The sequence below is a fragment of the Uloborus diversus genome, chromosome 9, assembly GCF_026930045.1.
Source record: "Uloborus diversus isolate 005 chromosome 9, Udiv.v.3.1, whole genome shotgun sequence".
Classification (NCBI taxonomy): Eukaryota; Metazoa; Arthropoda; class Arachnida; order Araneae; family Uloboridae; genus Uloborus; species Uloborus diversus.
This window is the reverse complement of record NC_072739.1, coordinates 106,906,806-106,926,104: the sequence shown is the minus strand read 5'-3', so window position 1 is coordinate 106,926,104 and position 19,299 is coordinate 106,906,806. Positions and strand designations below refer to the sequence as shown.

At 34.6% G+C, this 19,299-nt stretch overlaps 1 protein-coding gene across 1 annotated transcript; it reads right to left on the bottom strand.

Annotated features, from left to right (window-relative positions):
- Nucleotides 1–9,242: 9,242 nt before the first annotated feature.
- Nucleotides 9,243–18,193, bottom strand: LOC129230424 (ankyrin repeat and protein kinase domain-containing protein 1-like). The gene is made up of 3 exons (XM_054864823.1): nucleotides 18,145–18,193; nucleotides 12,232–13,006; nucleotides 9,243–9,309 (listed from the first exon to the last, which is right to left on the bottom strand). The coding sequence occupies exons 1-3, from the start codon at nucleotides 18,191–18,193 to the stop codon at nucleotides 9,243–9,245; spliced, it is 891 nt and encodes a 296-aa protein (XP_054720798.1).
- Between the last annotated feature and the right edge of the window lie 1,106 nt (nucleotides 18,194–19,299).

Genomic DNA, 19,299 nt, shown 5'->3' with positions numbered 1-19,299 from the left:
GTGTTTTTTTTTTTTTTTTTTTTTTTTTTTTTTTGTCAGAAATGTTTTTTTTTTTTCCCCTTTTAAATAAGAATGTAACTGTCAAGCTTGTTCGTTTATCCAAAAATTAAAAATAGTTATGATTTCCTGCACTGTTAATATTAGTAAGACTCTATTGTTTTTGTTGTGAGGGCCTCGGGATCAGGCTGCGCCTGGGGCCTCACAATCCCATGATCCGCCACTGTATGCATTATTACAAAAGCAGCCTACCTTGATGTTTTCCTGATATTATGCTGCATGCATCTTGTCAGTCAATATTGTGGTAACCTGCTGACAGCATAAATGGAGTATCATAACAATACTGAGGCAGTATTAATGCAAGATGATTTTTCTTGCATGTCAGCCTTTATGCAATACGGAGGCAAGATATTTTGCTTACTGAACTTAAGAAGGAACTGGCAGTTAAAATAACATACGCAAACGTTACAGCACCAAACAAACTACCTCAGAAAACCAAGCCCAAATGTCCAGTCATCACCCTCGACAAGATTGTCAACCCTAGTACGGCTATCAAGGACTTGACCGCAGCCACTAATGCCAAAATCGACGCATCCATCCGAGGAAAAGAAATCCGAATCTAGCCCGAGCCGCAACAACACTTTGCTCCTGTTAAGGAAGTCGTGGAAACAAACGAAGTGGAATATTGGACAAGACGACCTAAGTCATCAGAGGCCTGCCTGAGGGCTTCACTACTGAGGAAAGAATCCGTGAACTAGATGAACAAGGCTTCGCCATTGAGAAGGTTATCCAGTTCACTAGGAAGGATAAATCTCCACTCCCCCTCAACTTGGTCATTGCTCCAGACACCCACGAGAACGAAGGACTTTCTTCTGTCCGTTATATTGGACACTTCCGTATTTGTATGGAGAAACTCAAGAAAAAAGAAACGGACGTCACGCAATGTTTTAATTGCCAAGGTTTCGCCCACTCGGCTCACGGCTGCAAGAAGATCCCGGTCTGCAGATTCTGCGCCGCAGCTCACGACTCTAGAGAATGCACCCAGAAAGAAAAGCTCCAGTACATCAACTGTGACGGAAATCACTCAGCCTCCCCCGATTGGAACTGCCCCCCCCCCCCCCAAGACAAGACCTATCCGGCCTTCCGTTCCCCCAAGGATCCTGAATACTGATACCAGACAACGGTCTCGTACTTCTGCTACTCATAAGACGGATTACCATACTAGGATGAAGGGCCTAATAGATGGATTCATCACCAGCCTGAAGGAACTCGGCTCCAGCCTCCCTCTCTCCACCTTGCCTCGCCGCCTGGTGTTGCTTTTTTCGGCGTTTCACCACCTGTTCCCTTCCTCTTTTCCCTGCTTTCTTTCTTGCCCTCTATTTTTGTTTCATTTCAGATCCATTTCATGTCGACTTCCGTATGTGTCATCGTTTCCTTCCTTCACTCATTGCTATGGTTCAACCTATTTACGCTCTGTATCTCTTTGTGTATGATTCATTCCAAGCTTAATCTCCGTTTTTTGGACTTGCCCTCTTGTACAAATTAACTTTAAATGTAAAAAAATATTGGAATTTAAGTGTTGCGCTATGAGAAGTTTATTCCAACAATCAATTGCAACTATTCTTTATGATATTTTTTTTTAATATTTGTCTCGACTGTACCGAATTTAGAGAAAAACTTTCTTGTTAGTATAACAAACAGTAATTTGGTGTCATCGGTATTAGCGCACTGCTCTGTCTCGCTATTCAGTTTCATAATAAGCGAGATAATATTTATAATGCCTTTTAAACAATTGCAAAGAAAAAAGGCATAATCAGTTGGAACATATTTTCAGATATTTATGTAATTGTAAAGAATTTTGAAAAGAAAACGGAAAAAAAATGAAATTAACAAGATCAAATGCATTGTAAATTTCAAACCAAAAGGTTAACGAAAAACAAACACAAACCTATTCTGACCAAGAAGAAATCGCCGAAGATGATGTTAAAACTGAAAAAAAAAAAAAACCTGTCGCAACGATCGAACAGTTACAATTAACTATGAATAATAACGATAAAAAAAAGCTACCCACAATACAAAAGAAACACTCACATTCACAAAAGTGATTTTTTTCAAAACCAACGAGTTAAAAACCGAATTATTTAAAGTTGAAGGACTTTCAAGCAACTACAGGAGGTATGTCGCGCATTTTTAAGAGTACCACCGGCCTGCATAAATTCAGAAAGAATATATTCAACTGCAGAAAGTTTGTTCATTACAATGAGTTACAGGCTTAGTGAAAATTAGCATGGAGTTTTTTTTTTTTTTTTTTTTTTTTCGCTATTATTATTTTTTCTTTTTTTGTTATGATATTTGTTTCTTTATTTTATATTTGTTGACAAAAAGTAAATGATGCACTTTTTGAAAGAAATAATGAAATATGGCAACGAAACATTATGTTTTTGAATGTTTCTTGGGAAATTTCTAATACCGGTATTCCGGTATCACGTAAAAAAATACCAAACACCGGTATTGCATTTTTGGTCCGGTATTGCAATCCCTAATTACCATGATGTGACTTACATCCTGCTGACTCTGAGGTACAGTCATAGAAAAAAAAACGAAACACTTTTAATTATTCGGCCATTATACATGCTAGAAAGGAAAGAAAGGTGTCATCCGACTTGGTTTAAAGTCTTTAAAACTACGTAGGTAAAATTTTGATAAGGGACCATATACATAGCAAAATGAGCATCAAATTTTGATTTTCAAATGGGAACCCCTAACTTTTGCTACATTATTATGTTTAGACCGCAAAATACAGTCAGGATACGAAATTTCACTGCATTCCGTGCAGTAGAACAGGAGTTATTAACGAAAAACGTTTTAGGGACCGTCACCACATTTAAAACGCTTCTTTCAAGGTCACGGCTTATCAAGTAACGGAATGAAAACAAAGAAAAGATCGAGATTCTCCAGCTCAATTCATGATTTTTTAAGTTCTTTTTTTTTTCCGTAATCCGATACATTTTAGCCGATTATGTTGCAGCAAAAAGCGATTTACGGTCGTTTTTTTTTTTTTTTTTTTGTAAAAAAAAAAAGGTAAAAATATTTACTGATTTTTGTCTATCTGGATTAACCTAAGAAAGACGGATGGGTTTTGGCTGGTCCATCGTATAGGTCGTTGTTAGTAAATCGAATAATGAAAAATTAAAAGTAATGGAACTTTTTGCCTTTTTTAATATGAACCTATTGGATTGCTTATATAATCATTCAGCAAGTTAACCTCATAGAAATGTAAATATCCAACCTAATACCTAGAAACATAATGTGAATATGTTTGATAAATGCATTGCACCTATGTTACAGGTTTATTTTGGAATGAATAGAAAGTCTTTTGGTGTAAAATGGAATTGCGCGTTTTTAATTTCGCAGAACATCGGCAGAAGTTTAGGTCATCGCACAAAAAAATATAAAAAAATGTACTGCACTACGTGGGAAGGCGCAGCATTAAACAGATTGGAGACTCGAGCGAAGCAAGGTCCATTTATTCCGTGAAAATTTGCTCTAAATACATAAAATGAACGAAGTATCAATAAAAAAAAAAAAAAAAAACAGAAACAGGAGAATATAAATACCCGTTAATGAGCAAACCGTTCATACTCGAACTTTATTTGGGAAAAATTTGGTTATTTGAATTAACCCAGTGAAGAAACACAGAGACTGTTGATTGTTCTAGAGGCTTTTTTGTAATCAAAAAAAGAGAATTTGTTTCAAATCCTAATTTTTGCGAAAGATCATAATGCGTGGTATTATTAAAAAGGCAAAACACAATCGGCGGTTATAGCTAAACATGTAAGGGCTCTTAAAAGCAATTTGGGAAAGTAATTTCCCAATGCTGTTTCTAGCAACAAGATTCGAGATGGTCCAACCCATAATTTAAAAAGACAAAAGTTATTTTAGCTTAAACCAAGGTGAACCGAAATCTGACTTCTTGTCATTTCTCCGATTTTATAACATTACAAACAAAACTTCGCATTATTTGATTTTGCTTCGCGTACTATATACCTACAAACTAACATTTTCTATAGTATCAGACATTAGGCTGGCACACCTATTGCAATACAACACGCAGCATACCCGATAGTCGGGTTGATCCATCCCGAGGCTACAATTTCGTCCTCGCTGGAGATTTCGCAGACTGGAATCGAAACAAATCTGGCGGGATGCAGAAGTCACCTCATTGAAACTGAGAGTGTGAATAAACTGGTAGGTAAAGTAAATTTATCTGCTGTATGTTTACGGCATCTCACTGGTGAGATAAATTTTCTTCATCCACCAGTTTTTAGGCACACTCAGCTTCAATGACATGACACCTGCTTCATTGTTCGGTTAAATCTAGTTCAGGGCTGTTGTGCTCAGTATTAGGACCCACAACAGCCAGCGAATGGGATAACCAAACCTCAATTGTATCGCAGTGAAGAGGCCTGTGCCACATTCAGCTCGCGAAGTTGGTCCATGTGGCGGCCCGTTGTGTGTTCAGAGAATAAGAGCAGAACGTAGAATTAGTTCCAGTGTCATAAAGTTGGAGCCGAATATTCAGATACTGGATTCTGAAAAACATGTATTTATAATAAAATAGGCACCCATTGGTTGATAACAATAATTTTTTTCATTTTGTTTCTTTGACGATATTTTTCCATGTTGTTCAAAAGAGAAGAAAATAATTAAAATTTTATCTTTGTCTTGCGAGAATGATTTAATGTGAAATGCACGGCAATGACCGAGAATGTAAATAGAAAAATAGTATTTAAATAATAATTAAGAATAGACAAAAACTCAACTTAATCTAACACGCAAATTAATGTTTTGTTAAATCTTTGACGAAGTCAAAAAAAAAAAAGTTCACAATTAGCCACAACTATTACTTTTGTGCAGAATACAGCTCAAAGCACGCGGCCCGCTAATGCGACTGAGATTTCCTCTCCTACATCTTAACACATTGAAAACACTATACAAAAAAAAAATTAATTCCTAAAACCAGTAAACTTATCTAAGAGCAAATATTACTTTTTGACCCATCTGGATACTGTTAAAAGCGAAACTTCACACTGTCGGCTATTTTTCGAGTACTTTTTCCCGATTTAGACAATACAATAATTTTTCCTTTTAGTAGATTATCACCGGGAAGAGCCATTAATTCTACACTGTCTATTGCAACATGGCTAGCAAGACAATGAGGTTTAGTTGTATGTTTCTGTGAAAAAGTTGTGCAGTTAATTTTTTTGAGCAATCACGATTGCTTATTGCTTTTATTTGACTGTTTTGATGTGCTATCATTTTATTTCCCCACCAGCACCCTCCGCAGCACCATCGTCGGCCGGCCGCCTCACGAGTCTGCTCCTCTGGCGAAAACCGTCTCCAGGTTACGTCAAGATCCTACACACACACACACACACACACACACACATACATACACACACATACACATACACGCACATACACTCACTCATGCCTGCACAGACACAAACACACATGCCTACATAAAGACACACATACGAACGCCTACGCACACGCGCGTACACACACATAGGAACGCCTACACGCACACGCGCGTACACACACACACACACACGAACGCCTACACGCACACGCGCGTACACACACAGCACTGCATATACAACACGCACACACACAGCACTGCATACACAACACGCACACACATGCATACATACACACACGCACCCACACACATGCGCCTACACAAACACACACACATGCGCACACAAAGGCTATGGCTTAACGCAGAAAGGAAAAAATAAAAACAGAAGTATTTTAAGTGTAGCATTTAATTTAAAAAGTTCTATAAAATATTCTTTTATTAAACAATGAAGTAGAGTTTCGCTTTATTTACACATTGACGTCTGAACGATATCCACAAAAAACTGACGGTTGCAATATTGTGTTGTTCTTCTGCAGAGACAGCGAATAAATTTATGCATTTAAAAATTTTCATAGACATAACTCTAATGTAGAAAAAATCTCGTTTATAATTTGTTGCTTATTTTATCGAACATTTTTTTTTTTTTTTTTTTTTTTTTACGAAGAAACTAACTTTCATAAGTTCTGTTTTAAAAAAAGTATACGGTCCCCTAAAGTAGGAAAAAATGAATTTTTAAGCATAGCGCAAAAAACTACTGAATATTTTGAGCTCAAATTTTGGATTCCAACATAAAAGCTCTTCTAAATTGTTTTTCTGTTAAATTTTAACATGGTTTCAGATCATATTTTTTTCAAAAAATATTAAAATAATTCATAAAAAAACTAAAATTACATTTTAGGTGTTGTAAATTATGTTTTTATTATTGGGTCGATTCATATTTTGATATAAAAAAACACTCTTTGCCGTGCCTAATCTAGTTTTTGTGTTATGAGTAAAAATATCAAAATACGTTTTAAACATTACGAAAGGAAATTTTCAAAACTCGATTCTGAAGTAACGGCTGGATCGAATTAAACAAAACTTTGTATACAAAGTTAAAAAAGTATTCTGATCACAAATATGCGATAAAAAAAGGGGGTTCTCATTGAAAAATTTGAAGTTGATGCTCGTTTTAATATGAAGACGACCCCTTAACGACAATTTTTTACCACAATTATGTAAGAACTTTTTATTCCTGAAACAACGACACCCTTACAACGTGTCTCTGGTGTCAATAGTCTTTGAATACGTTCGAGTGTTTTTTTTCTATGACTGTACAGAGTTACCTGTGTTAGGAAAACAAATATTCCTTCCCCCTACGTACCTGTACCATTCACCCTGGTGATTTTTCGCCCGCGTTTGGTTTTCCGACTTGGAAGTCATCTACCGAGTTTTAATTAGAATAGAGAATATTTTGAACAAAAAAAAACTTTCATTTTCAAAGCAAAATACTTTTGATTAAAGTAAGGGAGATTATAACAAAAGAAAGAAAACAGAACAATTTCAAAAGGGTTAAACTATACTAACATGTTATTTTATTATTGAACCAAATCTTACAAATTATCTACACTTAACATCTTGGTTTTTAGAGTGTCCTTATGGGTAAGGTCGTACTCCCGGACTAAAAAAAAGAAGGTAGTGTTTGGTCGATATTTTTTCATCCTTGTCGATTAGGACTGCAAAGATGTTGTGGGAATTCTTTCCAAATGGCAAATTAAGACAAAGCTGAGCAATTAAGAAAAGATCTGCAGCACACAGACTCCCATATATTCCTTCTTGCACTACAGCGAGAGAAATCTAAACAGGATCGATGAGGCACATTTTTTAGTGTTGTGATTGGTGACGAACCAGTTTCAAAATTTGTTATTCTTCGGGTCCTGTACTTCTGCTGCAGCGGTTACATACTAATTAAGCTCGACAGTTTGAAGAATTATTGTAAAATTTTTATTTTCTCTGGACATCACGAGTTGCGTTGCACCTATTATTTACAATAAATAATTTTCTGGGGTCTCTTTCTTGTCTAATTTGTCCATTTCCAGACGCATTGTCTCGATTAGTTTCGGTTCGTGTCTTGAAGAGTACTATCATCCACTAAGTTCGCTGAAGATGTGCCGTACCTAGCACGGGTGACATTCGGCAGTTAATTTCTGATGCCCCCCCCCCCCCCCTTTGTCCACTGCAAAACCTCAAAAAAAAACTTAAAGTTTTCATAAACACAAAAAACAAATATAAATTTAGAAAGTATTTCTTTTTTTTTTTTTTCTTTCTTTTTTTTTTTTTTTTTTTTTGTAAACTTGTCGTAGGCCGCATATGTGCTCCATTTTTGTTGCAAATTCCTTTTTTTAGAGGAGTTTATGCTGCACTTTTTTTTTTAACAGCAGCTCTTATCTAAAAATAGCTCATAGAGAAAAATCGATGTCATGTTTTGATTCAGCGCCCCAAATGCATCTAAAATCAGTTCTAAAATTGAAGGCACCAAAGAAAATAGTTTCTTATTCCCCTGCGTTATTTACATAACTTATCAACAATAAATATAAAATATTTTTTTAAATGAATCCAGAAAATGGAAAACTATTCTCCTTAGCAAGATAGTTACATAGTTTAACCGTGTGTCAATGGTAAATTTTTGGTTCCAGAAGGTTTCATTTGTATAAGCTTATGCAGTGGTACAGCCAGAAATATTTTTTAAAGGGCGTTATGGTTGAATTTCAAAAAGGAGGAGCAGGGGGGGGGGGGGGGGTAAGGTTATTTTTGTTTCCTATAGTCAGAATCGGAAAATTGCAGTAGTTTTTGGGGCTTTCAAATCTGCCCTGGATTTGTAATTGATTCTAAATTTGATAATTTATTTTATCTGCACAGACAAAAGCATGAATAAAATTCGACCAGTTCAAAAGTGATTATTTAAATCAGGAAATGTTGTGGTTACGTTAATATTCCTTGTAATCAATCAACAAGATTCTTGGGGCTCTTCAAATCAGCAATATTGTTTCTGAAAACTGAAATTATTCAACCAAGTTCCCATTTTGTATCATTATGAGAAGCGTTATAACAGGGCTTGATTAATTTGTAATAAATCCTTTAGAGTACAAAAAGAGTGCAAACTTTCCCTCTTCACACTCATTTTTTGTCAAGCAGTAACAAAATATATATTATAGAAGTTTTTAAAACTAAAGCATAATAGCATTTTTTTACATTAAAAAGGAAGACCGCGATCATTCAAACAAATACTTTGGATAATATAAACAATATTTTTATTTTAGTAAACATTATACAGCGATAACAAAATAAACAATGGACATAGAATTATGTTTCAGTGAATAATGTTTGAAACCAGCATTGAAAATTAATAACATGTAATAACAGCAGGTGTAGAAACTTTAAAAAATAAGTCACCAGTAACTACAAAATTTCACAACTCCATACATGCTTTTAGTGGTGCTTTTTTGCATCTTGATTTTAAATAATGTAAAATGAAAAAATAGGTTAAAAAAATACAGTAAAATGGTTAATAGCACCATTTACCAGTTTTCAGCAGACTTATTTTAACAACTCGAGAAGAGAATTAAACAACAAGTATATTTTCATTTACCAGCACCAGTAAAGGAATTTGAGCCACAAAATCTTATTTTTTAACTGCTTTGGGAGAAAGCCAATACATTGGCGAAAACAATATGCTATTGATGCTGTACAAATTTCTATTACCTTTTCTCTCAAAGAAAAACTAAATAAAGGTACAATCTTTCAAAAAATGAAGATGCTTACAATTTTTTAAAGAAAAATAATATTAAGCTTCACTGCTCCCATAACCACTAAAATTTATTTTCTTGTGGTACAATGGATATTTTTGAACCCTGAGTAAAAGTGTAACAAAAATATGTAACATATGAAGAAGAAATACATAACAGTAAAATCACAGAAGCATAAAAATATAAATCAAGCTAAGTAGCTACATTGTTTTAATAAAAATGTTTCAACTAAAAACCACATTGCGTAATCCAAGTTGAATAAAATGTGTCCCCGAAGTTTTGATCACTAGCCAGTATGGCAAATATTCCATGATGAAAGATCAAGTGATTTGTAACAAATCATAACTGGGGACTAGTTTGCCCTGCAATCATTTTTAATCTGCTCCGTGAGCTTGAACAATCTTTTCACAAGTGTTCAAGACCAGCAGTTGGGATTTGTAAAAACATAATATACTTCATAAAAAGTAATTAAACTAATTAAAAATGCACTAAAAGAGAAGCCTATGATCATTTGGAAGCAATCTTTTTACGAACTACAAGATCAATGATCCCTCTCTCTCCCAATCCTTACTTTGCATCCCTCACCTGTTTGGATAATATGAGCATCTAAAGCTAAAAAATGAACAAGTTATAAGAAAACAAAAATTTAAGTCTATTTTAAAGTTACTATTTTTAGCAACTTTCAGTCTTTTCTTTTAGTCTAACTTTTAGTCTTATCTTTTCTGTAACTTTTAAAAGTCAGGGCTTTAAAAAAGTCTTGCCACAATATGTGAAAAAGATCATTTTTCGCATTATCTTTCAAAATGAGAAGAAATCAATCAACATAAGTTTGGAAATATGACACCATCTGAAAAAATCAAGTCTAGCTAACTTCACACAAAGCAACAAGAGAGAAAAAAAAATTACAGTTTAGAAATACAAAATTTTTGATCATGGCATATTATTTTTTAAAAATATTCTACTTATATGCAAAGAGCTAAAGGATTTTAATTTATATAGACATTTTATTAATTTACAAAATATTATTTCTGAAATGTGTTAAAATTAGTGATGTTCCAGACATCCGTATCCGTAGATATTTGAGGAAAAATAAAGATCTACATCCATATCCCTATCCATCCATTACTTTTTTGACGGATCTTAAACGGATCTTTTATATTCTAAAAATTCTTAAATATTTGAATAAAAGATTCTTAATTTCCGTTTAAATTAGGTTATATTCCCTATTTAAATTATAAGGTATTATTTTAGATGCCAACGGCCCTCTGAGACATGTTTTTTTTTTTTTTTAATTTTTAGTTTAATATTAGTTTTTGTTATTGATTTGAGGTTTCTGTTAATTCTTCATTTTGGTTTTTCTCCGCATCCTTCAAAAAAGTGAGATAAAATTCTTCATTTACTGTATGTAAAGGTGTTCCCGGCTCTGTTATTCTGTCGGTCAGAGTAATCTGGGTTTGAATGGGTTAGCGCTGCATTTATGCTGAAATAAAATGCGAAAAATTATTGCTAGCCTATCCAGTAGCAGCTTTATACTCTTGCTCTAGTATCCTACATCTACCGAGCAAGCTAGAAATAATTTTTTGCATTCTGTTTAAGCATTGATGCAGCGCTGACCCGTTCCTTCCAACTCTCCCTCAATTTTAACGCAGATTTCTTTAAAGAGTAAATCATAGTCTTTATTATATTTTCGTCGTAGATGACATTTTTTTGAAGAAACAGTGTTATTATTATGACGGGAATACCTTCCGTAATAAATTTTAAACTTGGATAGTTGAATTGGGCAAAAATATTTTGAGATCCGTATCCGCGGATCTTGACACTAATGATCCGTATCCATAGATCTACTTTTTTAACGATCTGGCACATCACTAGTTAAAACCACCATATGCAAAAATTAATCATTTTCCAAAACTAACGATAACTTACAATTATGCATTACAAAAATTTCAAGGCAGGTGTCAACTTCTTGGATAAGCTACATTTACATTACTGACAAGCTTCTTTCTTTAAAAAACATAAGATTTACCACTGATATGGCTTCATTAATTACATGAATTCACATCTTTTTTAAAGTCATCATCAGTAATTAATGTTTTTAAGGCACTGTTGGTTTTTGAGGCATTCTAATGTCAGAGATGATGCCTGATGCATGCAAAGTATTCAAGACGAAATAAAAAAAAAAACTGCTACATCAAATCTAGCTCAGCATTATCCACATACTCACTGCTTCAGCAAAATTTAATACTTCAGTTCTTTATGTGCACATATTTATTAATCATTTTCTTTTTTACTTCTCAGTTTTATGAGGGGAGTTTATATTTTTACAGTTTGGTTTTCATCAAATGAAAACCAAACATTTACTGTTATACTACAAAAGACTAATGCACCTATCAGAAACAATTTTTGTTTTTGTGTACTTGATTCATTACAAATATTGCGATTTTAAAGTATTTTGAGGAACTGGCAAACAAAAGGGCTTTCTTTTTACTGTTTTGCTATTTTTGGAAAAACTCTCTCAAGACTTGAATTTGAATTAGGCTACAAATTTTTTTCAAGTCTCTATTACCCAAACAACTCAGTATAATGTCGATGGCTAAACTGGGCAAAGAAGGAAACTTTCTGGACAAGAGAACAAAGTAATCCTGACAATGATCAGTCAAAAATTTTCTTCTTTCGGCTCTTGTCACTTTAAGCGAAATCAGTTCAGCATAGTTAGGAAAGTCCTCCTTCATTATATTTTCACAATATGTAGGCAGTATAGTTGTATCACAGTATAGTTGGACAAGTTCGTTGTCGAGATACCATGCTACCTTGCTAATGGGTCTCTTTGCAAGATCATGGTATGAGAGGATAGTTCCAGGAATCATGGTACTTCTCATCTGCTGTATCTCAGCATAACATTCGGATTGTAGTTTGATGCAGGATTGGATTACATCCGGTTTAAGGTCTAGTTCTTTAAAGTTCAATGCAACATCTTTCAAGGAACATGCTGAAAGAAACATATTCAAGATTTTCTTATTTGTGCACTTTAGAGCACTCTGAAGAGGATATTCTCCTTCCTTATCTTTAGCATGAGGATGTACACCATAAAATAGTAGCTTTCTCACTACTCTTTCATATTCTAGCACTGTAGCAATGTGCAAGAGAGCTTGCCCGTCTTCACTTTGAAGTTCGTACTCGGTGCCTGAATCAATGAGAATTTCGGCTACCAGCTCATGTCCATTCACCAACGCAGTGTATAAGGGCGTATCCCCACTGTTGTCTCGCAGTTGGGTATCGGCATATGCAGACAGCAGCTTTTTTACTACTCTCACATATCCTCTTGAGCAAGCCAAATTCAAGGGAGTCATGCCTTGGGCATCTTGAAGGTCATTTTCACAGTCCAAAAATGCAAGTACCAGAGCTACAGTCTCTGTGCCCTCAATAAGAGCAACATGAAGGGGTGAAGAACCCTCATAATCTTGAAGACGGGCATTGCAACCAGCAGCAAGCAACTTCCTGCATAATTCAGCATGTCCTCTTGATGCAGCAAGATGCAAGGGACTTCTTCCGGAATTATCCTGAAGATCATTTACAGAGCCAGAAACCACGAGGAATTCCGCCGTATCTTCATTTTTAGAATATATAGCTGCATGTAAAGGTGTTTTGCCTTTCACATCAGAGAGGCGGGTGTTCGCACCTGCAGCTACGAGTTTTTTCACTATCTCTGTGAATCCATTAGATGCAGCGATCCCCAAAGGAGTCCTTCCACGATAATCTTGAAGATCATTCGGCCTCCCACCTGCATCCCAATTCACAAGCACTTCTGCTGCATGAATCTGATTATAACAAAGAGCCAAGTGAAGGGGCGTTTGATGATAGCAAGAATCTTGAATTTTGGTATTTGCTCCGGCTTTAAGTAGCACCTGAACAATTTCTTTTTCTCCTACCAAGGCAGCAATGTGTAAGGCAGTGGAACCATGTCCGTCTTTTAAGTCTACTACACTCGGCTCCCACGATAGAATATCATGCACAGAGCTTAAGTCGTTTTTCCAAACTGCATAATGTAGTTCTGTATCATAATGAATTTCACATGAAAAGCTAGATGATTGATGAATTTTTCTGAAAACAAAAAATGAATAAATAAATAAAGATTTGTAGCTAATACCACAAGCATACTGGGAACATTATACAATGCAATAGTTTATGGCCTTAAAATTAAAAAAACATTTAACAAAAAAAAAAAGAGTTTAAAAAATATATCCAGATAATATTTGAAGAGCGAAATTTGTAAACTTTCTTCTTCTTTACGAGTAACCCCAAGGGGTACCTATCTGCCCCCCCCCCCCCTTCCGAGAGTAAAGGTACACCTTTCTACAAATAAAACATTTAACACCCCCAAAAAGAGAAAAATATCCCTTAAAATCTCTCCTCATCAAAATTTCAATGGCTAAGTCTGTGCCATGACCACCCCCCCCCCTCCCCACCGCCTGTAGGTGAGGTCCCTGGTAAATACTTAGGTTAAATTAATTCTTGTGCTCAACACTTGTGTGTTTCTTGGTTAATGAATCACTCTCCTCAATGGCAGTTCTTTCGTAATCGATGAAGGAAAATCCATACTGCAGTCTTCGCAAAAGGTGAGCAGGACTTCCAGTGAACTACACAAGCTTGATGGATTCAACTATCAATATTGAGAGCAATCAAATATATTTGGAACAGCAAGTTTTCAACTTTAACGAGCTGCCAATTTGAAAAATATGAGTGATAGTCATCATTTCCATTACTTTTGTTAATTCCAACCAGTAAACAGCAGCAATCATAAGTTGCTAACTTGGTCGAAAGTTTAGTGAGTAACAGATAAAAGCTCAAAATAATTTACCAAGGAAAAAATAAGGAGTGATTTCTAGTAGTTCGGTTTTCATGTGAGTTAACATTTTTTTTTATTTTAAAGATCATAAATTTCTTCAAGATCAAATGTATGCTTTTAGTAAAGAATCTCGAGTTCTTAAACTTTTCCAATTGGCAGCACCGTTTGAAGAATTGAATTTTTCACTCTGCAATAGCCTATCTCTGTTATATATACATACCCCCAGACTTAGATAAAATGAAAAGCTTTCTGCCAACACAAATCCTAATTGGAAAATTTTATGGAAATAATTATTTTGCCTAATTCACCCTTGAATAAAGAATTAAATTTATATTCAAATATGAAAAAGACAAAAAAAAGTGCTTTAAATCACTTAATTTTTTTTAATAATAACATATTGTTTATGCTTTATTTTTCACCCACAGAAGAAAAACTGCCAAAACCATTATTTTTTTCACACAAGTGCTTTAAAATTTTTTCGAAAAAAGCTTCAACAGAAATTCACAGAGATTTATTTTTGAAAAATTGTTTTTTTAAATTAACGTTAGCAGTTTAAAAAAATTTCTGCAGAGCCAAAAATTTTCTGCAAACGCCGTTCGCGCGTTCGTTTATATCATGCAAGACTGCATACCCCAAAGCAGAATACTTGACGATGTTCTAGAAAGTAAAATAATTTGACTAAAATTGTTCTGCAAGTACTTCAAGCATTTTATTCACAAGCAATCAACTAGACTTTTTCCACAAATCGGGGACCTTAAATCAAAATCGTTACATATATGTTTTTTTTTCTTTTTTCAATTTTTAAAACTTTACTGTTGCTATGCATTTCTGTGGACCCAAAATTGACTGAGATTCTCCAAGGATATTTTATGCTTTTTAAAATGCATAGAAGAGCAAAGATACAAAATTTTATAAAAATTCGAACCTAGGTGTCAAACCACGTTTTTTTGGTTAATTTTACACAGCATGAAGGAGCAATTAAAATAATGTTAACAAATAAATAAATTACTAAAACAATAAATAAAATGAGTCTAGTTAGGGTAGCATATGATAAAACACTTCAAAACTTTCTAAATAATTGAAACATTTTCAGGATGCAAAAGGTTTGAAATCTTAAACAAGACACGCAATTCTCGGCGATGGACAAGTTTCAACGTTGGCATGTTTCTAGAACATACGTTTATGGAGGAAATTTCAGTGGATGAAGATCGATTGGGAAAAATAGGGAAAAGGGAAACCAGAAACGATGGCAAAATCACAAACTTTTCAGATTTAGAATATGAAATTTCTGCGGAAACTGCCAATTTCCTACAAATATCTTCTAACTCATGATAGAATTTTGCACAAATTCTGCTGATATCTTCCAGTTCAAAGTAAATCTAAAGTTCCTGAAGATGACTTATCGAATTCAACATTTTTCACGAGCTTTCCGCCGACTTATTATAATTTCCTAGAATTTTAGATTTTCTTCTAATTTAAAGAAATCTGCAGAATTTATGAAAAATTCTATCTTAAATTGGAAGATATTTGTGGAAAATCAGCAGTTTCTGTAGAAATTTCACAAAAATCTGTTGAGTTTCTGCAGAAAATTTATCTGAGTTTTACTGTCACATTTGAACAGAATTGTTCTGCAACTCATGCATCCGTTCTGCGACGTACGTCTAAAGTTTAGTAGTATTCTGCTTTGGGGACACATACTAGCTGCATCGCCCGACTTTTCATGGTGTACTTCGAAAATAAAATTTATGTCAAGTGACATGTGTTCCACAATCAGGCTGGAACGAAAAAACATCTGTAAAATTTCTCGACAGATGGCGGAAAAACAATCAAAAGGGGAAAAAAATTTTAATTTCCCAAATACAGTAAGCAAAAGCAAGAATTTTATTTGTTTACATTCAAGAAAAAAATGACATCAACATTTTCTTCTCAATGATTTTTTTCACGCTAATAAAAATTGACCTAGTAGCAGTCGAAAAATTTCCAATTTTAAACTGATTTTCTTTAACTTAAAAATGCTTAAACTTTTCTGTTGATGATTTTAGGGACTTGATGGTTTCAATTCCAGAGGAAAAAAATCTTCCAAAGGGGTATTTTGTGGGGGCTTTCGAATGACACTAAAATTGAACTGATTGGATACTTATTTCGGGTAGAAAGAGCCATTTAATGCCATTTTTGGGTTCTAAAAAGAAAATTAGAAAGGTTTGGTACTTTTTTGGCATTTGAAAACCACCTTACATTTCTTATCAGGTGCCTAGAACGCGAGTTTTCATGAGCACAAATTTTATAGTTAACCCGAACTCCTCGCTCGCAACACGAAAATTGTCATTAAGGAATCGCTGGGCATAAGTATTGTATTTGATGCTGGCTACTAAGTATTCTGTTTGTGAATGGACTTCATCCCTTTAGCGCCATTGCTGTGCAGAAGTTCCCGCACCAAACTAGTTGAACCATTGCTTTGTTAGTGTATACAAATAACCACTCGTTATTTTCCACTCTAAAAGTGAAAGAAAATTTAACTTAGTATCTAAGTGTGCTCTTTTAGCTTAAGATGAAGTTTGTTAAAAGTGAAGATCTTTGATGTGCAAGAGAACATTGATATTAATTGGATGAGCTTCACATCACCAACCATCATCTTCAGTTTTTTAGTTATAATAAATATTATTACTTTAACCCACCGTAGAATGGTGTAATAATGTTGTGTTTCATTATTATTATTATTGTGTACTGTGCATACAGCACTGCACTTTGTTTCATTCTCCCATTGATCATTGAGTTATATTGAATCTTATATTGAATACTTTTTTTTAATGCAGTATAAATTTAGTTCTTTTAATTTGAAACGTTGACATATACTTGAGGAATGGTTTAAAGCTGTCTGAAGGGTGTTTACAAGTGTCTAAAATAATTGTTAATGTTTATCAAAAAGTCATAGGCATACCCTTTTTCACAACGCGAAATTTCGACTTACGCGAGGGGTCTTGGAACACATTACTCGCATAAGTCAGGACTCGACTGTATATATATATATATATTATAAGCACTTTCGAAAACCATCACTAAAATTTGAAAACAAAATAGAGAAAGTAGAGAAATACAGATTCCAAAATCGGCAGGTGTACGCTATAGTACCCTGAATGCATTGTTGGAGCACTTCTGTAAGCTTAAGGTCCTTTAACTTACAAAAAATGCACTCCAAAGAAAGAAAGCAATAAAAAAAACCTGGCATATATATTCGGAACGACTTTGAAAGCGGCAACAGAAACTTGCATGAAACACAGGATAACTCGAATGACAGTGTATTAAGTTAAACTGCTCATGCTTTTGAATGTGAGATAAAGTTAGCAAAGTTATCCAAAAACTTTTATTGAGACTGCGACTTGGTGAAACGGTCACTTCAAGAAGTATTCACCCCTTGCTGCAGCGAATCAAATTCACTGATACAATGACCAATTTTAATACAGCAACAAGGATATTATCAATGCAAGTTAAATTGGAAACAGCAAAACATATATCCAATGGACCTCGCTTTCCTCCGAAATATGCAGTTATTGGGCAAAAACCAAACATAAGAAAAGAAAAATCTAGATCAGAAGGTGATGAAGTTAATGAGGATCTTTTTCTAAATCGGTCCCCAATTATTTTATTTCAGTAACACAAGCTGCAGTGGAGCCACAGCATGCGTTTTTATCAAGCGCATTATTTTTCAAACATAAATCCTTTTTCATCCCAATACGAGCGGCTCACTCTTGCTTATCAAACAATGATTGTTAATTAGGATCTGACTTTGTAGTGCTCTACAATTGGAATTTAGGAAGACTACTAATTCAAGTTATAAAAGCATTCCTACCTAAAAAGCACACTTTTTTCTATTTGACATTAAAATTTAACTTTTAGAAGAATAAAGTCAATCTTGCGGGATCCCGTGGGATTGCTTTCTTACAATCTCGAAATCCTGCGAAACTGAATGCGGTGCGGGATTGGAAACCCTAATCTTTATGTGAGTTTAAAATTGTGTAATCAAAGTTCCTGTCTGTCGGAATATGATTTCATGTATTGCATGCATTATGTACGACATATACAATGTATCAACTCACCGATCAACACAGCTGTCTCCAGGGCCCCATCAAACCATTTAAACCACATATGGTGGTAGGTACGGGGGGGAACCTGGAGTGTTATGTTTTATATATATATATATATATATATACACACACATATATTCTCAGTTATATTTATTTAGATTGAAATCAGGGACACTTCGTAGCACCCCTCACCTCAGCCTGCAACACCCACTTAGGGCAGTGACAGATCTAGCCGATCATTTTGGGAGGGGCCATTTGAAATTTTTGATTAAATTCCCCAGAAGTTTTATTAAAATTAAGTTTTAAAAATTCAATTTTAGGCTATCTTTAGTGACATTTGGTGAGGGGAATGGGTTAAGGAATCTCCCTCAAACATGTTTAAAAATTCAAATTTTCGAGTAATTTTTGAAAATTGAGGCAGTGAGAAACAAAGGAATGCAAGTGGCAAAATTAAAAATTTGGAGATCACCAGCACAAATGGTGGGTGAACCTCTCCTGTCTTGGGGAAAGAGATGGTACTAGTAGCCCTGGTAGTTGCTGCTATACAGCATAATTTAGAAAAAAAATTCAATGAAAGCCTATATGGAGTTATAGCTCCAATCTTTAAACGAGTTTTACTCAAAACTTGAAAATGTCAACTTGCATCCCTTTGCTTCTCACTGACTCAATTAGTGTCCTAAAAAGCATTTTAGACTATTTTTAATGATGCGGTCAGGGTACAGGTGCTGACCCCAAACCCTTTTTCAAAAAGAAGCTAAGAAGTCAAAATATTCTACCGTAAAATGTTGAGAAATCAGGATAGTGGGCGGGTGCTCCTCTGCTGTCGAGCCTAAAAATGCACCAAAAAACAATGTTTATGGACATTAAAGGGAGAGTGAAAGTGCTTGGAATCTCCCTTCCCTGAAATATTTTGCAATTGTAGTTGTAAAAATCCAATTACAAGCCATTTAAGTCGCTTTTAGGCAAGTTAAGGGATAAGGGCTGGGTGAAAGCTAATCTTCATTGAAAAATTTTCTACATTGAAGTCCTAAAATGCAACTTTGGTTACCTTTCGTGGCATTTGTGGAGGAGCATGGGGAAAGGGGTCTCTCTCCCAGAAAAAATTCGAAATTAAAGCCATAGAAAAGCAAATTTCGACTCTCTTTGGGCTCGTAAGCAATAGGTGCA